Below are 14,453 nucleotides of genomic sequence, written 5' to 3' on the forward strand. Positions count from 1 at the left end.
GGATAAACAGGACAAGGATTGGGGATTGGAGACCCTATCAATCTATTATCTATAACTAGCTAATCATCAGGACTGGAGGCTATTGGTCATGTGGGAGCTAGAGATTTGCTCTCTCCACTACAGCCAAGCCAGAGAATAGGGAATGCTCTAGATGCAGCTGTGTTGGTGATCTTATTCTCTCAGCTTTCTCACTACTAGTGTTTGTTGATGCACTAGAGCTCACAGTCTTTCAGGAAATATTCAGATTCTTCCTACCCTCTTCTTCATAGACCTCTCTGCTTCCCTTTACCACCCACTCAGAGATTTCCCAGTCCAGAGACCCCTGTCCAGAGCCCTCCAGAGCCCAGAGAGCCCCCTTCCAAGTGGCTGTCAGGGGTATTTATATCATGGGGCCAACCGATGTTTGCCCCTGGCTCATGGAACCTGGGAACATTCCATGTCTTCCAACTGCCTTCCCTGTCATTCAAGATGGCATCCATCACTTCCCAGATTATGAATATAACATCATAAATATTTGATTCTATGAAATCTCCAGAATGAACCCCAAAATGAAAATCACTATTGATTCATAATGCAGTCCACTAAAACCCTCAAAACTTTTTTTCATAAACTGCTGCCTAGTCACTTCATTATCTTATACTTATGCAACTAACTTCCCCGCCCCCACTGGGTTATACATATATTATCACTTAAATCCTCTTTCCATATTATTCATTTTTGTAATAATCTTTTAAAACCCAAACCCCAAATCATATAATCATATATGTGATAAATCATGTTTTCTTCTGAATTTCTACTCCCACAATTCTTTCTCTAGATGTGAATAGCATTCTTTCTCATAGGTCCCTCAGAGTTGTCCTGAATCACTGCACTGCTTTTAGTAGCAAAGTCAATTACATTTGATTGTCCTATAATGTTTTAGTTACTGTGTATAATGTTCTCCTGATTCTGCTTATTTCACTCCATATCAGTTCATGGAGGTCTTTCCAGTTCTTATAGAAATTAAGCAGTGCATTATTCCTTATAACACAATAGTATTCCTTCACCATCATATACCACAATTAATTCAGCCATTCCCCAATCAAGGGACATTCCTTTATTTTTCCATTTTTTGCCACCACAAAAAGCACAGCTATAAATATTTTTGTACAAACAGAAACTTTCCCATTTAAAAAAAAAATCTCTTTGAGATACAAACCCATTAGTGGTATTGGTGGATCAAAGCACATGTATTCTTTTAAAGCCCTTTGGGCCAAATTGCCTTCCAGAGTGGTTGAATCAATTCACAACTCCATCAGCAATGCATCAATGTCCCAATTTTGCAACATCCCCTCCAACATTTATTATTTTCCTTTGCTGGCATATTGACCACTCTGCTAGGTGTAAGGTTTTGATTTGTGCAGCTAACTTTTTAAACCCAAGTATAATATTTTATTAAATCTTACCTTATTAGACTCAGCCAATATTTTGACCTCTAGAAGTCTTTTTGGTTCCAGACTGCCATCCAGTCTACTAGCTATTTTCCTACCTGTGTGTCATATGCAAATGTTGAAAAATTTGCTATATAGCCGTAAGTCATTAATAATTCAAGTAATTTTTGGCTTAGTAGGATATCCCAGAGCTTTTGCTTTGTAATAGGGCTTTCAAGAATCCATTGTTACTTCTATGCCACTCTAAAGCATCAAAGAGAGATTTTAGTGGAAGAATAAATAAAAGTGTAAAACAAGGTTAATAGATCAGGCCCTAGTTTATTCCTGTTTTTCCTATAAGAGTTAAAGGCCAAGACCAAAACTTAAGCACCCAGCCTTCACATACAGTAAGGTCATAAAATCAACTTCAACTTTACCTTCCAGAACACAAGTTCCAATGATGAAGAAAGCTTTTGAACACTTACAATAACTAACATCAAGCCTATTCATTAAAAATATTCAGTCTCACAGGAGAGATCATTAGTTTTTTTACAGGTATTGTAAGGGTGAAAAAGAAGTTTTATGGGTTCAGTATATTAAAGATGGTCGCCAGAGGATTGAACTATTATCAATCCTCACTTAAGAATAATCTCAAATCAAAGTTGACTTTTATGGAAATTTATTTACATAAGAAGAGAGAGAGGAAGTACAGAGATAAGAATCTATCCCACTAATTAGTCCAGGTAGATCTTAACCCTCAGCTGAGGGTTAAAGGGCCTGAGGCCAGAGGTGAATGGAGCAAACTTCATTCACAGAGTCTATAAAAGGAAGTTTCTTAATAGAAGTTCAGGAAGATTCAGTCTTTAAACTCACCATGTGGAACAGTCTTGGTCATGAACCAGCAAAGGTCCCTCAGGTCCCCTTCACCAAACAGAAGAAGCCTCACTCACTTAAGTCTCTCTTTTAAAAGGGTCATGTATGTGTCACTTCCAGTGCCTTCCCTTAGCCTGCGTGTCCAATCACAATAGACACTTTCTCAAATAAAGCATAGGGGGCGGTCGGTTGATTCTGATTTGTTACTCACTCTAGCACACATGGGTTAGGACCTCCCAGAATTGGAAGGTGCTCTCACCTTTGGTGATTAAATCTAAAGATGGGCAGTGTAGACTTAATCTAATTATCACAGTATACGTGTTATAATCAGTTTGGTTCCCTGCAGTGCCTTCTTCTATCTTTCAAATCTGGTGCCAGGTTTATAAAGCTCCTCAGAAATAACTGTTCCCTGTGCTCTTTGAACAATCCTATTCCTACCTGGGAATTTAAGAAGCCCTAGGCAATTAATCCATTGGGTGACTTTTGTTGCTCCTTCCAATCTGACCTTGTATTCCATTTCAAATTAGCTGGGTTCTTGCCTTGTTCTCTGTAACTAAGTCTTCCACCACTTCATAGCCATTCTAGTAATTGAGTCTGTCTTAGATCCCTGTGAATGACTTCCTGACTTAACTTTGGTTGTCTGATTTTTTCTAGGACTGGAATCCTGACTTGTTTCCTTTACTTTTTTCAAAGGTTGAAATCTTGTCCTTATATGTTACCAGATTTCTGTAACAATGATTGCCAGCCTATCTTGACATAGCCAGGCCTGATAAAAACTGTACATGGGGCTGGCCTCCTGTCTTCCCCTACCTTCAAGTATCCAATTTTCATCTGTATGTATACATATAAATACACATACATATATGCATATATAGAGACCACAAATATGTGTGCATACATGTATATATAATGTACATATACATGTCTCCTTTCAAAAAGATCCCATTTCATAGTTGTAGCCAACAATCATAGGAAACCTGATTTGACATTAAGAAAAAAATATGGAAAACATAGGTTTGGGGCAAGTGAAGGATTTGTTAGAGGAAGGTAAACTGAGAACTGTGAAGAAGTAACAGCTGATTATGAACTTGAGGAAAAATAGATGCCTGACCTTGAGTTATAAAGAAAAGCTTGAATTTTGCCTAATATCCTCTATTCAAGAAGGCATGAATGGGCATGATATAATTTACATTTTCTGTCAATGAAGTTAAAAAAAGATAAAAGATAAATTTTCTTAAAATTTAGTGTTTAATGATCACATAAAGGAATCCTTATGGCATTGTCTTTGGCTGTAAGTCACTGTTTCTCTGAAGACATCCTTTTGTGGTTGTTACTTTTCCACTCCCCCCATTAGGTCTTAAGCTCTGTGGGCTATTATTTCCTTTCTAAATCTACCCACAGCACTTAGCACAGTATTCCACCACTGATGGGTGCTTGGCTGACAGGGTGCTAAATAAATACTGACCACTAAGTTTCTCTAAGGCTCCAATTTCTGAAGAGAGTACCATCTCCCATACTTTGCTTAAACTAACCCCACTGAGGGGAAAAAAAAACGAAATATGCCGTTTCTATTAATAAGACAGAACACTTCTACCATTTTGGGGTGCCAGGCGTCAAGGTAAGGGTTGAAGAGGCATCTCCCGGACCCTGTGGTTAATTAGTTTAGGAAATTCTTTTAATAGTCTCCAACCCAGCCCTTCCAAGTAGCCTCAAAGATGCTAAGCAGGCTCAGCCAGGGTGGGTCACGTGTGGCCCAGCCGACTCAGGTTCTCAGGCTGCCTTGGGCCTCGAAGGCATGGCGGTGCAGGTGGGGAGCCACGTCCACTTAGCACTCAAAGTGGGTCGGTCCCGTTGGGGTGGACTTCAATTCCTGATCCCCTGAGTACTGTGAGAGGAGAAAGAAGAAAGCTATTGGAAAGGGAAAACCAAGACCAAAGAAGGCGTCACTCGGTGCCTGACCCTAAAGTTACCAGACAGAAAGAGCCTAAAGCAGGATTAGGGTCGGACACGCTTGCGCAGAGAAAGGTAAAACACCCCAACAACTTCGCAACCAAAGGGGCGGAAATTGTCGCTTGACGTAAAAGAACACCTCGTCTCCCTCCGCCCCAACTCCCAGTAGAGCGAGTCTAGGGTCTGAGGGGCGTTTCCTCATCCAGAGCAGTCCTGGACTACCGTCCTCCAAAGGGTAGGTGGCGTTGCAGGCGAGACTGGAGAGTTGTGGGGGCGGGGGAAGAGAGGATCCGAGGAAGCACCGCGAACGTCGGAAGTTCTGAATCTGCGCGTGCGCGCTATCAATCGCTATCCCTTCCTCTCTTTCTCCCTTTTTTTTTCTTTTTTTTTTTTCCTCCGGGCCGCCCCGGCGGCTGCGTAGTGGCTGTGGGATGGGAAGTGAAGTCCCAGCGAGTGGCTGCGGCTGGGCTGAGAACAGCAGCCAGGGGGAGGAGACAGCGGGGGCAGCAGCAGCAGAAGCTACAGCAGCAACACCAACAGCGGCGGCGGCAGCGGCAGCGTCTTGCCCGTGAGGAAGAGCATTGCAAGAGCATCAGCAGCAGCGGCGGCGCAGGAGAAGAAGGAGAGGAGGGGGAGAGGACAAGACTGGACAGGATAGGGTCCGGCCCTCACCATGGCCATCCGCAAGAAAAGCACCAAGAACCCGCCGGTCCTAAGCCATGAATTCATCCTGCAGAATCACGCCGACATCGTCTCCTGTGTGGCTATGGTTTTCCTTGTGGGGCTTATGTTCGAGGTGAGATGGGCAGAAACACGCGCACATACATACACACACACCTTGCCCCCCACCCCTCGCGCGTCTCCAACCCTGAGGGGAGACCCCTCGCTTCTATCCTTCTTTCCTGCCAGGGTTGACAGTTTCTACTCTGCTTGGTCCTGAAGTAGCTGCGGACAGAACTCCCCTCCTCCCCAACCCCAAGGTGCACGAGCCGTGTCTCTTTCGCTGTCTCCTCCATTCCCAGGGGGAAAAAAGAGGGGTGCGGCATCTTGCTCCCCCGCCATCCCGCCTGGGATCCCCGGAGCGGGACAGCGGCGCGGGAGGCGGAGGGAGGAGGAGAAGGGAACGGAAGGATAGGGAATGCCGCCTCCTTGGCCTCGGGTTTCTTGCCACTTGGCCTGAGGGACTCAGCGAGAAGGGGAGCGGGCGTTCTAGGGGCCGGCGACCCCTTCTACCCCACCCCTCCTCTTCTTCCTCCCGCCCGCGCCGTAGCCGCTCAGTTCCTGGTTCCCGCGAAGGGTTACGTGGCAGTGAGCGAGGGGCCGGGACGGAGGGGGAGGGGGGGCGGCCCCTCAGCGGAGAGGAGGGGGCGGGCAGAATGGATGAGACCCCCCCCCCATCCGATTGCTTGGGCCCGGGCGGCTGCCTGGAGGTGGGGTGTTTGTGTGTGGGGGGGGTGGCTTGACTGGTGGGAGCCTGGAAAGCAAAGCTCTCAGAGCAAGGCCTCTCGGGAAATGTGTCCCCCCTTCTCGGGACTGGGCAGACGGGCAGCCCCAGAGAACTACAAGCCCCATATGGAGCTGCCGGGTCGGTCCAGCAGGAGGGAAACAAACGGAGACGTGTCCATCTGCGAGTTAGCCTTGGAGCGATTCACGCGGTGTGGGGCTGGGCACGGGCCACGCTGATTGTTCCTCCGAGTTTATGACTTGGGCTGTCTGTCCATCATTATCCTTCGTGTGCTTCTAGCATATAGCAAGGGCACGGCACAGCAATAGGAGTCTAATAAATGCTTGTCCACCTCGGTTGGGATATCATCCATAAAGAAATCATCAACGTGCAGTTCACAAACCATCTACGATCCGGGTCACAACAGAATCTAGTTAGAATGACTCGAATAGGCTAAAGAGTGAAATAATTCCTCATTCCCGAGGGACTAGAGAAAAAGAAATTATGGGACCATAGGATGGAGAAAGGTGCAAGGGACGGTATGGCGCTCCTACTCATACGGATGGGGTATTCTGATGAATTGTTTGACTTGGTATTGAATGTCTATTATGAAACACAATGGGTACTTAAAACTTGGCCGGAGAAGACTACTTTTAACTCCGTTTTTTCAGTTTGAAGAATCGGTCTGATTTGTATGAGACCCCGCAGAAACTGGTGAAAATTGGACAATAAAGACACTGATGCCTTAATTCACAAGTTTATTTTAGAGTTCATATAGTAAGTCTACAACATTGAGAAATAGTAAAAAAAAAACCAAAAACCCTGAAATAGAAAAACTAACAAAAGGAAGAAGATCTTGGCAATAAGGAAACTTCTATTTAAAACTTAAAAGTTAGGGATCTTTAATTCTTGTCGAGTATTCCAGATACCTTACCTCTCACCCCATCCCCCTCCTTGTTATGAGATTTTCTTGTCCAAGATGCAGGAAGGGATTGCCAGTTGCTTCTCCAGTGGATTAAGGCAAACAGGTTAAGTGACTTGCCCAGGGTTACACAGTTTAGTATCTGAGGTCAGCTTTGAATTTAGGTTTTTCTGACTCCTGGGCCCAGTACTCTATCCAGAGCCATCTGGCTGCCTCCCAGCTCTTGTGTACTTTGCTTTAACTACCTGTGGAAATCTTAACAATCCTTTATTTCCCTAATTGTTAGCTCTTCTATGAAACTATCTGTTTCCCCATCTTTTTCTAAAGATCTGATGGGCTTCAAACTTTGTATTATAATTACTTTTATGTGAATTATATAACCCTTCTAAATTATGAATTCCATGAGAGCAGGAGCCTTACAAATTATCCTTGGATCTCTGGGCACCTAGCACATAGATACTTAATAAATGAAAAATAGGTATTTGACAAATAGAAATTAAAGTTTTAAAGTTCTGTTTTCTTCTATTTCTTTTATATAGGCCTCTCTTAGTTGTTGTTGTTGTTTTTTTGCCTTCGTTTTTTAGAACTTAGATTCTTTTTTATTCCCGACTTTATTGCTACTTTATTTGCTTCTTCAGCACTGATGCAAAATTAAATATTTATCTAATATACTTAATGTTAGTATTTATGCTTGGGTTTCATGTTTTTGTGCAGTTTGTGTAATTAAAAGCTTAATTTGAAAATAGCATATTTGAATACATTCAAGAGAGATCTTCATGTTTTGAATGAGTTATAGGCAAATTTATCAGAGGGTAAATGGATATTGGCATAATTTTACTTTTATGTGAAACATTGTTTCTCATTCTTTTCTAGATAGCTTTCTGGTGATATGAATTCACCAGGAATTTGCATGGTATATACATTGAGTAATTTTTTAGTAAGGGTAAAAATCTTTTTATTTTTTATTTTGAAGTTTTGGATTCTTTTTGATGTTAGCACAGAGCAACAAAAGTGCTAAACATATGTTTTTAAAATAAATCTAGGACACAAAACTTTCATATTATAATGATAAGATGGTTTATGAAAATTAAATGGTTTTCTTACCATATGCTAATAGTTCAGGAATTTGAAGCACACAGTAAAAGGAAATGTCACTGAATTCGTGTTGATACTATCAAGACAATAGCAAATATTTATTATTGGTTTATACAAACTCATCCAAGATGAGGAAAGATGTTAGCATTTTGGAGAGAAATGAGCATATTAGAGGTTACCAGAAGGAAGGAGGACTGACTCCTTTTTCCTGTCCTTTTGTTCTCATCTCTCAACCCCTTCAGTACCTTGCTTCATTAATCTTTCTACTCTGTCCTCCCCATCTTCATCTTCCAATAGATCTTTAGTCTCTCCTTTCCTCTCCTTCTCTATTAGCACTTTTTCTATCTTTAAACATACATATATTCAACTCCCCTATCCTAGAGCATCACTTCCGTTGATCTTCCCATAATCCTTTCAAGTTTTCTTAGTTCTCCATTGCCAAATTTGAAAAATTTGATCAGTAATAATTTATATAACATTAACATTAAGAGCTAACAAAACCCTAGTCAAATACAGCAATCAGTGATAACAACTATACTATAAAAAAGAAAAGATATCTCTCAATTTATAAACCATGGAAAGGAATGTACTCTTAATCAAGTAGGTATCTGGGCTTTTGTTGGAAAGTGTCAATAGCCCAAAAAAGTTGTTGGGTTTTTTTCTTTCTTTTTTTCTTTTTTTTAAATCCTTGTACTTCGGTGTATTGTCTCATAGGTGGAAGAGTGGTAAGGGTGAGCAATGGGGAGGGGGGGGGTCAAGTGACTTGCCCAAGGTCACACAGCTGGGAAGTGGCTGAGGCCAGGTTTGAACCTAGGACCTCCTGTCTCTAGGCCTGACTCTCACTCCACTGAGCTACCCAGCTGCCCAAGGTGTTGTTTCTTTTAAACCCTTAACTTCTGTGTATTGGCTCCTAGGTGGAAGGGTGGTAAGGGTGAGCAATGGGGGTCAAGTGACTTGCCCAGGGTCACACAGCTGGGAAGTGTCTGAGGCCGGATTTGAACCTAGGACCTCCTGTCTGTAGGCCTGACTCTCAATTCACTGAGTTACCCAGCTACTCCTGTTTTTGTTTTTTAAGAAAGTAAATATGGGCATTAGAATATAGAGAAAAACTTCAGAAAAGTAAATATTGCAGGTAGTTTTAGATTTTTTTTGGATTAGAATCTCTTTTTCCTCCTCCTAATTGTTCTAAAAGCCATTTTTTCCCCCGATATTCTTATGAAGGATTGAGGAGTCACCCTTTCATTTGCTATAAAAGAGTGGTCTACATTCGTGACTTCTGTTTCCTCACTCATTACTTAATTCTCTTGTAAAATCTTCTGACCTCCCAGTTGCAATTGCCTCTTCAAGTGTAATAGAGAAATAGGCTTAAGAGTAGGAAAGCAGGCAGACTAAGGGCAAAACTTTGGCCTTATCATTGTAATGATATTCTAAAAGTCTAATGCAAAGACCTTTTTCCCAGCCACTTTGACTTCTTTGACATTTGGCACTATTGACCATTCATACAAATGTCTTAATTTCATCATGTCCAAAATCTTTCATGAAAGATAGGATAGTATTTATTATAGATAAAAATAATATAAACTAGGTGGTTTGGGATCTAGTTGAATGACTAAACTAGTTGACTACAACTAGTCATTAACGCTTTAATGTCATCTTGGAAGGAGGCCTCCACTGGAGTTCCCCAGGGACCTGAATTGTATAACATTTTTAACGGTAACTTCAATAATCATTCTTGTATCATATTTTCAGATGACACCAAGGTGGTAGGAGGAAGAGACAACCCAGGTGTTAGGTTGTACCAAATGGTATAGAAACAGCAATATGAATTTAATAAAATGTAATGTCTTACAACTAAATTTTTTTTAAAAATCTGTCACAAGCACAAGATTTGAAGCATGGTTAGATAATTAGTTGGTCTAAAAATGATCCAAGAGCTGGAGACTACAAGTTCAATGTGTCAGCAATCTAGATGATCTTAGCTTGCTTTAAGAGCAGGATGGTGTCCAGGACAAAGTAGATAGCAGTGCTGCTCCACTTTGGTCAGAGCATATCTGAAATTGCAGGTACCACATATATAATAATTGTTACGGTAAGGGTACAGTGAATAGTTTTGGGCTTGGGATCATGAAGATCATTTGAATCTTAACTCTGAAACTTACCATTTGTGATAATGGGCAAGACACTTCGCTTCTCTTCACCTCAGTTTCCCCATCTATAAAATGGGGAATAATGATAGCATCTATTTTGCAATATTATTGTGAAGATCAAATGAGATAACATTTCATAAACCTTAAAGTGTTGTATAAATACCAGTTATCACTATATGCCAAAAAGTGTTTAGAGATGATTGATCAGGATAAACAGTGGCCTTGAGCTCATGGAAAATTAAGATCAGATGAAGGAATTGGAGGTGGTTAACCTAGAGAAGATAGCTGTTCACAAATTTTTTATAGGCTGACAAATGGAAGAGGGATTAGACTTTTACACCCCCCTGGAAACAACTGGAGGGAAGATTGCAGAGACTAAAATCAATTCAATGTAAGGAGAAATTTCTTGACAAGGGGATTCCAAAATGGAATAGGTTGCTTTGAGAGGTATGAGTTTCACTGGATCATAGATTTAGAGATAGCAAGGATCTTAGAGTTCATCTAGTCTTAACTCCCTGATTTTACAGAGATCAAACTTGGCGGCTCATAGAGGGCAAGTAATGTCCAAGGTGGGCATTAGGTGGCAGAGCCAGGATTTGAATCTGGATCCTCTGGCTCCCAATTAATTTACCTAAAGTCAGCCAGGTAAGTGATAGGGCAGGGATTTGAACCAAGATCCTCTTAATTCTTCCACTCTACCAACTTGATGACCACTTGAAAAAGCATATTGTAGAAAGGATTCTTGCTTATGTATACTTGGACTAGTTAGTCAATGAGGTTCCTTCCAACTTTTAAAAGTCTTTTACTGTATTACTCTGTTTTTTAGGATCTCTACTGATTTCTTCTGTCACTGTATCTTTGCTTGTACAGAATTCATGGAATGATCTTTCTATTGACTCTATCCTCTTTCTCCTCCTTCCTCTGTATACTGATCTCTTCCTTTTCACTCGGCTTAATTAAGGTGTGAATCCTTCCTAGAAATTATCTCGATCTCCTCAGATTTCTCAGCGTACTTTGGACCTCTCCTTTGCACATATCACATTCTGCCTTAGGTTACATTGTGTACCCGTCATATCCAGTTTAGCCTTAGTTCACACTGCTTCTCTTTTTGCACACTATACAAACCAGACAAGTCCACTTCAGATTTCTTAAAATGTGAGTAGCCCTTGAGGGCCAGAAATGTCAATTTTCATTCTTTTCTTCCCAATATCTAGCATAGTTCCTGTATGTTTCCCCAATAATATGCTTAAAACACGCCTATGGAATTAAATATGTCCTAAAAAAAAAAGGAGCATCATGGGTTGAGAGCCAGAAGGGATTTTAAGGATCATCTTCTAATCCAGCCTTTCACTTTCAAAGATGAGAATCTGAGACCATGATAAGTTTAAGTGACTTGTGTAAGATTACACAACTAGTAAGAAGATAAGGGCAAGATCAAGATCTGAACTCAAGTCCATTGATTCCAAATCCAGCACTTTTTCTACTATACCATTTACAGAGCATCATTTCTCAGATTTTTAACTCTAAAAATTACTTAGGATTCCAAGAGCTTTTGTTTATATGGATTATAGCTATCAATATTTTCCATATTAGAAATTGAAACTGATAATTTAAGTATTCCTTAATTCATTTTGAAGTAGTAAACACATTCCCTTTTAACATGAATAATATTTTAATGAAAAATAAAATTGGAAGAAATGGGAAAGTTGTTTTTAAAAATATTTTTAAAGACATTAAAAACAAAAAAAATAGTGAACAGAGTAGCATTGTTTTACATGTTTTTGCAAATCTCTTAATGTCTGGCATAAGAGAAGATTGTCATGCCTGCTTCTACATTCAATCTTGCAACGGGTTGTTTTAATTTAAGTACATGAAGAAAATCCATGTTTACAAAGGCAAATATTTGGAAAAGGGTAGTGAATTATAATAGATTTTTTAAAGTCTTAGGATTATTATGAAAATAATTTTGAACTCACAACTCCCATCATAAGAGTATAAGGGTTTAGCAGACCATACTTTGAGAAACACTGCCCTAGAACAGTGATGGGCAAACTATGGCCCTTGGGGGGAGGGAGCTGAAATGTTCTATCTGGCTGGTGGGCATGATTCCTAATCTGATGAATACAATGAGTAGGATACAATACAATGAAACTTCAAAAGAGTTGCCTTAGAAACAGACTGACAGATGAGAATTTCCCTTCCTTTGGTCCCCCCTTTAAAAAGTTTGCCTATCATTGCCCTGGAAGGAAGATTAATGTAGAAGAGAGAAATGTCCTTTGCAAAGGAAACAGTTCTAGAGGATAGTATAATACCCCCTAAAAGGAGTTTAAAGGGGCAAATATCAAGAGATAAATAGGTAGAAGTTGTCTCCTAGTTCCATCTTCCCAAGAAATCCAGCAATTGAAGTTTGTTTCCCAAAGGTCTTAGGTCATGGCCATAAGCTAGGGGTTAGTCCTTCAGTAATAGTTGTTTAATTCCCTTTGACCTCAGGTCACACCAACTAACTTGGAACAGTTTAGAAAGTTTAGTTAGCTCAGCAAACATTATTAAGAATGGAATATTGTGCTAGGCATTAAAGGCTACAAAGATAAATAAGATATAATCTTTGTTCTCAAGTGAAGTGTAGTAAGTACAACTTGTATAAAAATAGAACATCTGAAGAAAAAAAAATTCTCCGTTGAAGTGTAGCCTTGATTTTATAATAGAGATTAGTAAGAAAATAAGATTTGACATTTGGAAATTTGTTTTATAAACAGCTTTTCTGGAGGCATGTTTTATTATATCCAGGTCAAATTTTCTAAGAAATAACCATTTGAAGAAGGTAAAGAGCTTTCATTCATTCTAGAAGAGATGGAATAAGGGGGGGAAAGGTATATATGTGTATATGTATGAGGGGTAACAGTATTTTTTCATTGAATTGTGATGATGACTATATTAAATTAGTAAACTTGAGAATCAAGAAGTGCTTATGTATAAGAATTTCTTTTCATGAAGAGGAATCAAGATGTGTGAATCCTGCTTTCAGATTAATCAATTGAAAAGCATTTCAGTTTTGTTAACTAAAAAACAGGTTTGTTTTTTTCTTTTTTTCCTTTGCTAGAAGAAAAGACTCTTGAGGAATGAATATATTTCTGAATGTAGAATATGCAAAAATAAAAGACATCAGTAAAACTTTTTTTTAAAGTATGCCATAAATGTCTCTTTAATTTAAGAATAATCTTAATACTTTATATGATCATTTTGATTTAATGACAACCCTGTTTTAAGAACTCATGGACAGTTTTCAGGTTTAGCAAACTGGAACTTAACCAAAGGACCCAAAGAGTGAAGGGAATGAAGACAGAAGAACTAGGAAAGAGAATGTTGAGGGTGAGTGAGGCCAAAAATCTGGCTTCAGAAACTGGAAAGGCTATTATATGGGAGCAGAATTAGGTTGACTTGGAATAGTTTCAGAGGGCAGAGCTGGGACTACTAGTAGCTTGAATGACCAAAAAGTGTTGATTGGGAGGCAGCTCAAAATAAGGAAGCCCTTCCTAACAAGGATCACAAAGCCTGCTCAAAATAAGGAAAAAAAAAATCCAACTATGATTGTATGGTCTGGACTACCTGGCAGGGTAGTGAGTTTTCCATTATTGAAAGGCTTCAAGCTAATGACAACCTGTCAGGAGCATCATAAAAGTGATTTCTGCAATAGAAAGGTGATTGAGCCTAAGTGACTAATAATGTCATTTTTTAACTCTTAAGATTCTGTGGTTTTAGATCATGATATAGTTCTCTTTTTTTTAGAACTTTAAAGTATTTTTTATCATTTGTTTTGTTTTTTGTATTTCTAATCCAAATTTTAGAAAACCAAATAAAGCAAGCATTTTCATTTGCAAAAATAAAGATTATATTTAAATATATGTTTCTTAATCAGACTTAGCTTTTCAACAATTTTACATAAACCAATAGTAAGTTTACCTTTCCTGGCAGATACAAAGAATATGGTATGGACAAGGTGACATGGGAAAGATTCAGGAACATGCTGGATAGAATTTAGTTTTCTCCAAATTTGTGATTTGTTATGCTTAAAGACACATTTGTAAAACCCTTTTGTAACTGTAAAGCAATATGTAAATGTGACCCCAATTGGAGCAGTGTGAGACAGTGGATAGGAGCCCTTAACCTGAAATCATAAAACCTGGGTAGAAATTCTGATTCTGCTATTTATTTTATTTTTTTTTTAAACCCTTGTACTTCGGTGTATTGTCTCATAGGTGGAAGAGTGGTAAGGGTGGGCAATGGGGGTCAAGTGACTTACCCAGGGTCACACAGCTGGGAAGTGGCTGAGGCCAGGTTTGAACCTAGGACCTCCTGTCTCTAGGCCTGACTCTCACTCCACTGAGCTACCCAGCTGCCCTGATTCTGCTATTTATTGCCTGAGTAAGTAGACTCAAAGGTGTTAAATGACTTGCTTAGTTTGCTTATCTGTGAAATCATGATAATGATTCTTGTAAGTATTGTAGATCAAGTAAAAGATACATAAGGGGGTAACTAGGTGACTCAGTGGATTGAGAGCCAGGCCTAGAGATGGGAGGTCCTAGGTTCAAACCTGACCTCAGACACTTTCTAGC

General features: G+C 39.8%; 1 protein-coding gene across 1 annotated transcript in view; it reads left to right on the forward strand.

Annotated features, from left to right (window-relative positions):
• Positions 1–4,567: 4,567 nt before the first annotated feature.
• The window catches only part of TRAM1 (translocation associated membrane protein 1), a 43,815-nt gene continuing 33,929 nt past the window's right edge, over positions 4,568–14,453 (forward strand). Inside the window, exon 1 of the mRNA XM_044665920.1 lies at positions 4,568–5,028. Within this exon, the coding sequence (XP_044521855.1) occupies positions 4,906–5,028 (123 nt within the window). The 5' untranslated portion in view covers positions 4,568–4,905. The remainder of the gene's footprint in view (positions 5,029–14,453) is intronic.

The sequence above is a fragment of the Gracilinanus agilis genome, chromosome 1 (genome assembly GCF_016433145.1).
Source record: "Gracilinanus agilis isolate LMUSP501 chromosome 1, AgileGrace, whole genome shotgun sequence".
Lineage (NCBI taxonomy): Eukaryota > Metazoa > Chordata > Mammalia > Didelphimorphia > Didelphidae > Gracilinanus > Gracilinanus agilis.